Genomic DNA, 13,425 nt, shown 5'->3' with positions numbered 1-13,425 from the left:
TCTAGCCCTCCAGCCGCCCTATCATATTTCAGAACAGGCAGTACACCGAGAGACAGAAAGAGATGCGGGGAGGAGACTCGGTCCAGGGGATGTGTGCGGATCGCAAATGTATGTTTTATACGGCACCCTTTCGCTCGAGCTCCAGTTCGAGCTCGTAGGAGCGACTCCGGGGATGGTGGTAACGGATAACAAAGCAAAGCCATCGACAGCTCACTAACAACCCTCCGCCCACCTATCCCGCCAAGATCTCCGAGCTATAAAACGTCGGTCATACAAACGAATGGCTCGTCGATTTTGATACGACGATGTCGCCGCTTTCGACGGTCTTGACAAGATTTTATGTTCTTCTACAGATTACTCTTCCGTTTAAGCGACGATGAAGTATCTCCTCGCTGTCATACGATTCTTCAACGAGATCTGTTGCACAGCCTTCGATATTTACCCATACGTCATCCGTCATTTTAACAAAATGCAGTGTATATATGTTTCTAGTTTCTTTTTTTTGAAAATCGAGTTAAATATTAAAATATTGAGAGACTCGAAAAAGGAGCTTTAGGTACTGGAACATGGTCAACACTCGTGACAAAATGCGAGACGCGTGTGATGCTCGAATAAAAAATCATAATTATTTCAATATCTACGTTTATCGTGTTACTTTATGCCACGGAAATGAGAATGTCGAGTGTGACCAGACGTAGAAATTAAATAAATAAAGTGACTTACGCGTTAAAAAGTAATCATATTTGTGACCGAACCGCTTCTCTCAAATTATAAGCGAGATTAATCCATGTTCAGCATCAGCGTCGCGACGTTTTCTCACGGGCGTGCATAATGAAGCGCAACACAGCGAGTGTACACAAGATGTAGCATTTAATGCTCACGTTTCAAAAAACACTATACAATGGACACTCTCTAACATAGACCACCTCTTTGACATCGTTTTTCTTTTCATCGTCATTACGTGTTCCATCCGTAAGTTTAATGAAACAGAACCGATCAGTTCAAGTACACAAATGATCGAGTGTGATCCTTTTCGTCTCTGTATCCTTACATTCGTGTAAGTGTCTGTGACTGTGTGCATGTTTCTAGTGTGGTGTACGTGTATCTCGGTACGCGATGGCTCGAGACGTTTGCGCCCTTTAGTACAACTATATGTATGCACGTAGTCCCATAATACTTAATACTTTACATCAACGTGCGGTGTCCCACTCTTCGATCCTCCGTTTTAACTCTTGACCAGCGATGTCTCGCAGATCGCCACGTTTTATTCTTCACATTACCCTTATCTTTTTCGTATACGCGAGAGTGTACAATCCGGGCAACGAGCACGTCTCCTCGGTTCGCGATAAGCACGTAGAAAGGATTTTCGGCTGCCATACATAACTACATCGTAATCACATTTTTTTTCTCGCTTTCCTGCGCGCCCACATGTTCTCGTACGTTTTCTCCCTCCTTTCTTTCACTCATCTCTCTCACACACACTTTCCTCACTATCACAATCGTAAGTTAATATCGAAGAGCGATACGATTTACAAAGCAGAACACAATTTTCATTTCATTTCATTTTTGTTTTAATTTATTTGAAGTTTCTTCGTTTTCTTACTTAAGGGCGTCGATAGGTCGTCAATACGCAAAAATCTGATTCCATATCGATATAATAAAATTTTAGCTTACTATACACATCTCTCTCTCTCTCATCGCTATCATTCGTCTATCGGATTCTCAGACCGCGTTATCATGATCGCTTTTATGATCATAAAGATGATCGCTGTGATCTTTGCCGCGACAACGCGATTCGTCGTCCTCAACATCATCATCATCATCATTATGATCATCGTCGCAATCGTCGACGTCGTAGCCGTTATCTCGTTTATCGTTCGTAATTACACAATAATTATACATTGTTCCATCACTCTGGCTCGTTACTGTTCGTGCACGCATTTTCCACGTTTTTCCTTTCGATCGTTTCCCTCTTTCGCATTATCCCACTCGTTCATTTTCATACACACATAAACATACACGTATGCTCACGCACACACTTACACGCGCACACGCATGCATTTACGCATTTACTGTTGTCCTCTCTCATCGTTCTCGTGCCTCGCTCGTGTCGTCGCTCATAAAATCTTTGTTATGATTTACCCTCTAACATGATTATTACTTAGATAGACCTTACACTGTTACTTCGTATACATTTTTAAGGCGATGATTCAATCGAGTGAACTCATTTATAAAACGAACAGCCAATACGACGTCCGGTCGCTCCGGTCTTCGCTCAAGTCTGCCGATATTCGCGCCCGTACTCGATCGTGCGATCTCCTCTTTGTGTTCGTATTTTATTTTTTATTTCTTTTTAAAATGAATCTTGTTTTTCTCGAATTTCCCTTTATCTCCATTAAGCTGCAATTAATTAATTGAATTAATTTCGGTAGATTGCTAAATATCGCATCGACTTATATTAATTCCTTTAAATTAAGTTTGCACTTGTGTTGATATTGCAAATAATATTAAAAAGAAATAAATAAATAAATAAATTGCAATATATAATACGAAGTGAAAACGTAAATCTACATATTGCTGCACTCCAGATTATTTTGCAATTGAATTTTGCGAACGCTGCAAGCGTCCTTTAAGCGCCGTCCTTCGTTAGGGAAATCGATCGCTCTTGTACGACCGCATATGATTTAACGTGTCGTCGTGCACGGCCAAAGAACGGGAGCTTCAACAAAATTAAACAATATATCGTTCAACAAATATAATTCGTAAAAATGCGCCGTCGTCCTCGACGCTGCGCGCGACGACAGGTAAAACGCGTCGACGATCATCATCGATTAGTATATTTCTTGTGATTGTCTCGTTCTCGATAACTATGATATAGATATAATTAATCTCTTTTAGTTCTTGATCAAGGATCGTGCGCGCCGAAATTATCCATGCATCGTAAATCGGTTCTCGCGCGTGCGGAGGAGGATCGATGTCGAGCAAGACGAAATTTAAATTCATCAAAATCATCGAGAGAGAGAAAGTTGAGACATCTTCTTCTCTCGCGTGGGATCTAATCTCGGCGGCGCGATCTCGCGCATAACGTATACAATTTCCCGTCTGCCTTATCGTATACCGTTTTCATCCTGGTCGCGGTGAGATCCGCGATTAATTTCCCCGACGACAGAGCTGGCGCGTCGAAGGACTCGACTCGAATTTACTACGATCGAGGAATCCTTCTCTTGGTACCATTTCCTACCTACCTACCTACCTGCCTACTTCGGAAGGAGGTGGAAGAGGAGGCGATCGAGGATCTCGCATGATCGATCGGCGCGCATCTCATGCAGAGGAGCCACGCGCGTGCGTTCGCTCGGCGCGACATGACTTACGAATTCTTGTAATTGTTCCGATTTAATCAGGACCGTAGCTATACTGACTTCTCTCACACCTGAGTCTTTCGGTATACGTGGGTTATCTTCTTTTTTTTTTGTTTAGTATACTAGAACGCCGATCGCGCGAGACACAACGTGCAATGCCGGCGTTCCTCTTTAGCCGCGAGAGATATCGAATGGCCTCAGGATCATCCTATCCTTGTTGTTGTCCTGGAATTGTCCTGGATCTCGAATATAAGATATGTTGTGAGAGGAACACCGACGCGTTGTCACTCGGCTCTCGACAAGAGCAGTTGTGTTACATTAAAATTTTTATACAAGATTTGCGTGTATGCGGGCGTATTGAAAATATCGATAAAATTTTTGTCTTATGCTCTTTCTCTTCTCGCTCCCTCTATTCGTGTCATCCTCTCGTTTCGCGCCCCCCGTCCGATCAGAGAGGATGGTGCCGACGATCCATCCTTCCGAACGAACCGTCGTGTCTCGATCGTCGAGAGATCAACGAGACACGCGTCCTCGGATGACGCGTGTGACGTTAACGAGGGACGTTTTTATTATTTCGTACCCTTTATTCGTCGTGAATCTGCACTCACGTATATATAATCGACGTTTTAATTTCATTAAAATTTTTTTTCTCTTAATAAACATGCTCTGTGTCTGGCCTATCGCGTTATAAAGGTCTCTCGAAAATTCATTCCCCTTCATCGGAAAAAACGCTTCTTCCCCTCGCTCCAGTTCCCTAACATTCGCGTGTTCATTTTTCTTTTTCTTAATCTCTCTATCATTTGCTCGCTAACATGTTTACGTATATCAAGGACGCGCGCGCGATAAGATTCGTATAGAAATATAGAGATTCCTCCAAAATATCGTAACAGGGAACGAGGGACAAGCGATTGGAGGAGATAAATACAGATTGGAGATTGATTGCATTCTACTTCTTCCTTCGTTCGATTGCGCCTTCGTGACTAACATGTCCGAAAAAAAAAACGATAATCATCAAAACGAATATGAAGATTACAGAGAATATGGGAAATACCGATGATGGAAAAGGGACGCGTAAAGCGGGGAAGAAAAAAAGCATCAAAAATAAAAAGACGAAAATTTGCATTTTGCGATCGGCCATAATGATAAGAATAAATGTGTGTGTGTGTGTTTTTTTGTGTATGTATGTATGTGCAAATGACGCGCACATATAGGAACGAAGGAAGGAGACGATAATATCGCGGCGATATAATACCGATTCGTTCTTGTCAACGAGAAAAGGATAAGGAAAGTGTCAAATTCGAAGGGGCTCCCCATTGCTGCGGATTCGTTGCTAATTGGTTCCAAGAGAGGGTTAAATCGTCGACGAATACCCATGTGATCACGGAAACGTATATAATAACAACAACTCAACAATCGTTTCCTTTCTTTTTCGTTCATTTTATATGCGATTCGTTGAAATCTCAATTGACATTTTACCTTGTCTGATAGATTGATAGAAATATGTCGATCGATAATACGACCTTATAAAAAATGTGAAATTTCGTCGATTACATTCTTTCTCTGAATCGCGAATCATTTTAAGAATTCGACGGAACTTTAGAACTTGATATGGATTTAGTTTACATCGATCATCTTGATAAGTACTATATATGTATATTATATTCCTATCAAATTTATATTATTCCATGTTTCACAATTGATTAGATTCAATCAATTAATATGAATTTAATATGAATTCCTATTAATTGATATTTAAATTGTCGGATTAATTTAATACAAATATATAATATTTATAATTAATATACATATTAAAGGGATCGATGTAAACTATAGTCATAGATTCGATATATTATGAATCGATATACTCGCGTCTCGATTTCTATTGAAAATTCAGCGAATCTCTCCGTGATCAAATTTTAATTGAATATATTAATTGAATTTGTGTGTTGGTTCTTTCACGATTGTCGAAATGTTGTCGAAAATTATGTCGTATTTCGAGTAGAAACAAAGAAAAATAATAGACAACTGGTGCGAATCTTTGATAAAATATATGAAATATGCATTTCGAAGCCATTAGAATGTAAATAACGTTATTAGTATGTATGCATGATAAATATATATATATATATATATATATATATATATTTGTATGCATATATAAGCATAGTAAATATATATATTTTTTTTTTCGCCATTTCGCCCATGCACTTTCTTTTTCTTTGCATCTCTGACATATTTTCTGATCATAGATTTTCGTGAAAATAAACAAAGAGAAATAAAACCACAAAAACGAATCGTTTTTCTCGATCTGTCCAAGATTCTTTGTTTTTCTACTTTTTTTCCGTCGTAGAAGAAAAATCGGCGTATCGGAAAAACGAGCGTGGGTCCGCAAGACAGGTCCTCTCAATCGAATCCTGCTTTTCCTCTCTCTCTCTCTCAATCTTATTTTCACAGTTGAATTAACTATTTTTTTTATACAGAATATATTATAATAAACTGTAAACGCGCGTGTACTTCCATTTAATTATTCTTATGGTCGTGGGGGGAGTTATGTTCTGTGTAGTTGTGTGTTGTATACGATGGGACTGCATATACGCATGTATATTTCTGTGAAGCTGAGAGAACTTGAGTGTCTTAGTGTGTGTATAAGTGTATGTCACTTGTGCGGGGGTTGGATTGGGTTGGGATTTTAGAGGGTGGGACTCTCGGAGGGATATCGCTGCGTCATCGAGTGCACGACGAAGAGCGTCAATCCTCTCTTTTTCCTTTCTCTCTTTCTCACTGTTATCTATATCTTCGTTTTTTATTTATATCTAGAATCCCTCTGTACGTTTATCTCGCGTATATTCTCTCACTCGCGCCACTCGCGTCTCCCGCTCTCCTCTCTCGATTTGCGCGGAAATTTTCTCCCGCCTAGTACGCGTCGGCAATATATCGTGATAATCGTCCCAGTCCAACTACAATGCTCGATTTATATTACAACCGGGGGCCACACGTTTTTTTCTTTATTCTGTTGTATATATATACATATATATAATATATACATATATATAATATATATAAATATATATTTATATATTTATATATATGTATATATAAAATATATATTTATATAATATATTTTCCTTTAATTAGTAAATTCATTTATAATTAATAACTGTACAAATTTTAATGTCTCCTATATATATATATATATATATATATGTATATATATATGCAGTTCGACGCTCGAGTCCGGCACACGCGTCGATGTCATTCGGTCTAATTTTCTTCCATTTGCGCGTCCATTTTCTTTTTATATATCTTTAAACATCTGCACCGTGTCATTTAATAATCTTGTTTCCTTTCTCTACTTATCTTTTGTGTCTCGCTATTTATATTTATTTATAATATATATATACACATATATATGTATGTGTATGCATTATATATATGTATATGTATATACATACATACATGTAAATATATATATGTATACCTCCATTTTTTGCTTGGTATATCTCTTTCTTTCTTTTTATACTTCTCTTGCATCGTCTGTGCACTTGAACATACTCTCTATTCCGTGCGAGCACCGGGGGGGGGGGGGGGGGTTTACCTCTTTTTATTTAATGTACATGCCCGCTAAATTGCCTATATATCACTTATATTTTATTAATATATCTCGATCGCGACCGTATTAAAATTTAACATTTAAATTCTTCAATCACTACAATATTACACCGCGATATTTGTACAAAGAACAATCACATGAATTTCACCGCGTCATTCTCCAGACCAAGCCGCGGCTTCATTCTCCCCGTGTCCTTCCGCGTTGCCGCTTCTGCAGCTACTTCACTCCATTTCGTATAACCATCTCTCTTCCTTCGACGGTTCTACGATCTTCTTCTCGTTGGCCTCCCGCGGCGTTTCACCCGCCACGTCTTTTCTCCTTGAACCAGGAACCTCGCTCCTTTTGCCCCTTTCTCTTTTCCTCGTGTCTTCTCCTCTCATCCCCGAGCACCCGAGCGTCACGGATTTCGACGTGCGGCATGGCAAGAAATCGTTCTGGCGATCAATGGATCGTCATTGTCCTCCGATTCTGGTCTGTGCCAGCCTGGGACACGGTAGGCCCGTCATGCTTCTCATGTTGCTAGAGCTGTCATTCCACCGTCCGTTCCGTTTTGCAAGTACTTCTGTAACACGTAACGTTGGCGATTTTCAATCTAACGGTTCGATTATTTGATAATATTAAAGAGATATAAATATACATTATTTAAGAAAGTTAACAATCTACTTGGCTTTTGTAACTCTGATATATTAATATCTTTTTATGCAAGATGAATATCTCAATACAAATATAAATAATTGTATAAATAATTGTATAAATATATCAATAATTATATAATAAATTAATCGACGATATCTCCATTTATCTTTGTAACTCTGTTAGACTACAAGCTGATCCATTTAAAACGAATACTATATTCTAATGCGAGACCGATCAAATGATGATTACAGTCGCAGCATCTGTACAATACGAACCTTTATATGTGATGTCCATAGTACTCCGGGTAATGGTACTGATTATGGAAGGTAGGATCACCGGGCGGCCGGTGCATCATGCTGGCGGCCTGTCCGTCCATCATGTAGCCCATCGTCGCGTCCGGACTGTATGCCCCGCTCGGACCTGCAGACAATGGTGGAAACACTACACGTTACTACGGTTAGATCTCTGTTCCGTAATTGGCAGGCGGGTACTGGACAAGCTCGCCGCGACCCTTTCCAAAGTTCTCGAGGAACTCGAGAACTGGATGACCACTCGATACTCGGTCCCCCTCGCAAAGAGGTAGGATGAGGAAGATCGAGAGGAGCGCGCATCGAAGGGCGCGACGGAGCCGTGTGATACGATTCGCCAAAGTCACGATCACGTCTCTGATAACTCCGAAGACTTATGTGTATCGTAAGCTCAGATTGCTCTTGGCAAGCCGTCCCAGCTCGCCTTTTCGCCCAGCGTGATGAAGAAATAAATTTCTCGAAAGAAATATTAAAATAATTTATTAAGTAATACGCAAATAACTTTGCAGCATGATGTACAAAGCTTAAGAATGATGCTGTTTATAATGGATTGATATTTACAAGAGGTTTTTCGTGACATTGACGATATCGATGTGAATAAGTGATGTAGTGTATATAGTGTGCCCTTTTATTAAAATTTCGAATTATTTATTACAAATGCTAGCTGGAATATTCATGCAGTTTAACAATCTTCTTTTCATTATCGATAACATTGATGTGCATCCGGTTGGCCAATAAACTGTCGCAGTTTTCGCGATTGCTAATGAGCAAGAAGGGATACGTTCCTCCGCCCACAAGTAACCGATCGCCATTAATTTCAGAAATGTCGAACGGATCAAGCGCAGCTGAGAATTCAATCTCTCGCCCAAGCATTTCGATGCAACGTGACGACAGCTCGCCTCTCTCTATTCTAAGCGGTAATGGAGCCCCGGAATCCACGGGAGACTCCCCTAGTTTTAATGTCGGTATCTTAATGTATATTGCTACGATAAATCAAGGGCACTGATTGCGTCCTACCCTCTACGCCAATACACGCGCAACTAGATACGAGTGAGATAAGGATGGAGAGAACGAGACGGATAAACGAGTGTTGGCGAGATCCAATGCGTGAGAGCTCAATGGTGCCCATTGTGAGATACTTCGCTAAGCCTTTCTTATGCTAAAATCCAACCTGCGTCCCTCGATATTGCGTACACTTTTAGTCTAAAAACTTATCAAACTTCACGTAATCAAATGCACGTAATCCTTAAATTACAAACCGCCGGGAATATTTCTGTAGATTGAAAAAAAACGAAAGATTACGTAACAATTCGTTTTAAAATTTAGCGAATTTCATCGAGTACGACCATTATATCGGTCAGCGTAACATATCGTGGATATATTTAACATTAATAAACAGCCGGTCTCTCTGTGTTCTTGCGCACAGCGGAATTACAAGCTTTGCTAATTAAGTCGTCGGTTCCGGGCGGTAAAGAGTGCCAATTAAGACTCGCTACTGTTGGGACTATTCTCACAGATTCGCGGGGCCAGCCGACGTGTTGGCGGCATCGTATATCGCGGTTTCCCACGGTTCGCTGGATTTTCCATCAGCGATTTGTCAAAAAGCAGGAAGCCCGCGGATCTCGCTTCCTCTCTCCCCTTCTCGCGCTCGCCGTACCCCGTCACCTTTTTCTCCATCCCGATCCTGCCGACGAGTTCTTCTGCCTCGCGAAATACGTCGCTACCGTTTCAAACGAACTCGCCGCGCTTTACTTTGCCAACGACCGAATCGTAAATCACAATTATTGCGAGCGTCCCCCTTCCTTCGAGCTCTCTGTCTCTTTCTTCGGTTTCCTTGGAAGTGTTTTTCAACCGCGATGCTTTTCGATGTAGTTGTTCTTCCTCCATTCCTCCTTCCTACTCGGCAAGCATGAAGGATCATTATAGATCCAGCGACATCGCGACACATCCATGAATATTTTCAACGGTGTCTCCCAAATCGCTGTCCTTCGAAAAACGTGAAGATAATAGGTTTGAATACAAAGAATAGCTATATCATCCTACTTATCAAAATATATAATTCTTTATTTTTAAAAAAGTCGAACTCTCTTTGCATTAAAAGTATGATTCTATTCTCTTTACTCTCGCGCATGTCGAAAAGTCTATATTTTATCATCTCAAATTTCCTATATTTTTTTAATAAAAATTATTCTTCTATCGTTCAACCCCCTAAATCGGATATTTGTTAAAATTTGTTTATTTCATATGTCTCTTAGTTTATTATCTCATTGTTTCCGTTAGTTTTCTTTGAACCTTTATTAATGTAAGAAATTTGTAATCATAATTATTTATATTAAAGCGATTTCCTTCTCCCGTTTAAAAGTAAATAAATAAATTATAGATATGAAACAAAGGATACAACAATTTTAATGTAAAAAATCAAACGATAATACTTCAATTTTTGATGAAAGGATCGAATTATCATGCTCGAAAATCTTAGAAAATCGCCTCGGAATAAAATGGCTTACTCGAAGCAGACGTTGCGTAATATCTCGCTGAGAAATGCCAGCTATCCGATATGTAATCCGCGTAAAGCGCGACGGCGCCGATTCGTTCCCCGTTTCTCAGCAAAGAGAAGTCAAAAGGTTATTGCCGATTCCGCAATGGCAGGCCCCAGACGTTGCTCGCGAACGGTGAAAATGTCTTGCACTGGCATGCTGTATCTTTCGCTGGAATGTAGCCTCATATTATAGCCACCGCGGGTACGATATCCCGCTAACGAGGGATGCGCGCTTGTAGGGTGATTAAACCGCGCTATAACGCAGCGGGGCGCCCTGGGATAGCCGGGACGAGCCACAATATGGGAAATTAAGGAATCGCTCTTCTCTTTGCAGCGCTGCAACGTCGACCGGAGAAGCGAGAGACTTGATCGGGTAGCGGCCAAGGGGGAGGGAAGGTAATCGCTATTATCTGCGAGGATCCTTCTCGCGAAGTCGCTTTCTATTCGCCGGCAAATTGCGAAGTCTTTTCAAATAGAATGCGACTGAGTTCGATTAGATCGGGTTAATTATTTGTATGCGATAAAAGGCTGTTTCGCCTGGCAATATGAGTTACACAACGACCATTAATATTATTATATAATTGAATTCTATCGAATTATATCGAAAAATCGGATTAGATATGTAAGTTTAATTTTATACGAAATTTTAAATACTTTTACGGTATAAATAAAAGTCTTGCGGAATTTGAATGTGCGATATTTAAATGTTAAAAAAATAAAACGGAGAAAAAAGGAAAAGAAGGAGAGAGGTTCCGCGATTAACTGATTGATCTCGTACAGTAATAGAAGAAATCCCCGTCGAGTTTGCCCCAAGATAATATCGGGATCTATAAAAGCGTCCTGGGAATTTCCTGTGAATAAATCATGAGTCGCATTGCAGAGGATCAAAGATGAAGATCGCGTAGCCGGATCCACTATATGAAACCTTTGAGCTATCGCCTCGTTACGCTTTAATTAACAAAGGCGAATTATCGCCGGCTATTATCACCGCCTTAATGGCCGTTCTTACGGCGTCGGGAATCCTCGCGCCGCTCTTCAAGAGCCATCCGGGGAATTCGTTGATTCTCCGACGCGGGCCGGATGCCGCAGGACGAAGTACGTTATTTCTGTCCCCGGACTAAGCCAAAGTAGAGGGTCAATTCGATGAGGTTAGAGCCCATGGTGCAACGAGACCGCACGACGACAGGAAAAACGCCGCATGGCGTAATGCAATAAAGTTCCCCGGTCGAGGTCGGTTCGCCGCTTGTATTTCGCTTGTATCGTGTAAATCCACAAAGCTACCCATCCCCCCCTGGCATCCGTCCCCGCTTGTCGTCATGCGGGATAGCTAGAAAGCCGGCAGTATCTACCCTATGACACTGGTAATTTACTTAAGCGAATTCGCCGCGGGATATGGTGGAAAATGAGACCGTTAATCGTCATCCGGTTAAGTCTTGAAAAAAGAAGATATTCCGTTCATGGTGAAAATAGCTTTTTAGAATCTTTGTCGCTCCAGTAACGGTTGAATATAAAATGAAATGCGTTTGAGTATATTTCATTTTGTTGGCGCAAATTTTATAGCCGTATATGTAATTACAGTTGAAATTACATAGAATATATACCGAAGGAAATATATTTCCAGAAAGGATTTATACGGAATATTTTATTGTTTTAATTATCTACGTAATAAAATTGATCGAATTTTGTAATAACTGAACGAAATGATAGTTTGAGCTTTTCCTCAGACTCATTAAAAGCACTATCTTCGTAACTGAATGAAATTTGCTACCGACTCATTAACTTGCTACTGCGGCGACCGATGGCAGAAGGGCTTGGAATTGCCTCAAGGTGGATCTAATTAAACTTTCGCGACAGACTCATTCGAGGTGGTGGAACGTCGAAGTTTGGTTGCGAGACGCTACGCTACTTCCTTCGAAGTAGGAGAAGAAAATAAGTAAAAGCTCAAGAAAGAAGTATCTCGCAAGAAGATATGTTTGCACGCGATATTCCAGCATCGTTATATTGAAATTTATACGAAGCCTAAGATGTTTTTAATATTTTTTTTTATCCATCGCTTATACGTCAAATATGACATCAGAATTTCATAATTTAAAATCTATCTAAAAAAAAGTGGCGAATATAAAATAGTCGACTTTACATAAAAATTATTTTTATACTTGATAATCAAAGGATTTAATGAAAGAAATTGTGCGGGAGTTTTACAAGATTAGGCAGCCGTTCCTTCCGATGAATTCGGCCAGGGAACACGGGAACAACATTAGTAGTAACTTATGGTTGCGGCCGGTGGCTGAATGCCTAGTTCATAGCGGTCATAGCGGTAGGCGGAGGGGCCAAAGGTACCGGAGGCGTGTAAGGTGGTCGAGACTTTCTGGCTGCCACCGGTGCCTCCTAGACGAGCGAGGAATCCTTACCGAGGTTAGTGGGTGGCGCTCCCCAACTTAGTTGGCGACGACACGCCGAGTGTTCACGCCGAGTTTCCGTCCAGAGTTCCGTCGGAGTTCAAGCCGAGTTCTCCTCCTCACCGGCGGGCTCGGTATAACCTGACCTAACGTTACTGACAGAGTTTCCAGGAGCTTTCGCGGAGGAGGGTGCTAAAACCGCGAATGGGCGCGCCGAGAGGGGTGAAGAGGAGAGAGAGAGAGAGAGAGAGAAAGAGAGAGACGAAGTAGCGAGGACGCCTAGGGAGGGAGCGAGGGAAACCATGATAGATATGAGCAGTCTAAGTAACAACCATCAGTTTCCGGAGTTCACCGTGGCCGAGTATAGTACCAACTTCCACTCAAGATTTAAAGGAAGCACCTAAGTTCCACCTCGTCCTCCCAACGAGCCACCCGGAATTGACGACTTAATTAGCGACCAGGCACAGAGTACTAAAGTGCTCGACGAAAAGGTCCACGAAGAAATACTTGGAAGCTGCGGCATAGCTCGGAGAGCGCGAAGGATTAGCCGGTTAAACCGGGTCGAGCAAATTGT

At 41.0% G+C, this 13,425-nt stretch overlaps 1 protein-coding gene across 8 annotated transcripts in view; it reads right to left on the bottom strand.

Annotated features, from left to right (window-relative positions):
• Positions 1-853: 853 nt before the first annotated feature.
• Positions 854-13,425, bottom strand: part of Hth (Meis homeobox homothorax) — a 425,203-nt gene continuing 412,631 nt past the window's right edge. For 6 of the 8 annotated variants that reach the window (XR_014440459.1, XM_083108981.1, XM_083108980.1 and 3 more), the window contains 2 exons: positions 7,881-8,046; positions 854-7,531 (listed from right to left, as the gene is read on the bottom strand). Coding sequence is in view for 7 of the 8 variants with exons in the window: in XM_083108981.1 (XP_082965107.1) it covers positions 7,883-8,046 (164 nt within the window). In the remaining variant the exon portion in view is untranslated. The remainder of the gene's footprint in view (positions 7,532-7,880; positions 8,047-13,425) is intronic. The other 2 variants (XM_083108986.1, XM_083108987.1) reach the window with 1 other exon arrangement.

Source organism: Camponotus vicinus, unplaced genomic scaffold, assembly GCF_025532165.1.
Source record: "Camponotus vicinus isolate PSW18456_S1 unplaced genomic scaffold, iyCamVici1.0 SCAF_9, whole genome shotgun sequence".
NCBI lineage: Eukaryota > Metazoa > Arthropoda > Insecta > Hymenoptera > Formicidae > Camponotus > Camponotus vicinus.
The sequence above is the reverse complement of the archived record's forward strand: the minus strand, read 5'-3'. Positions and strand labels throughout refer to the sequence as shown.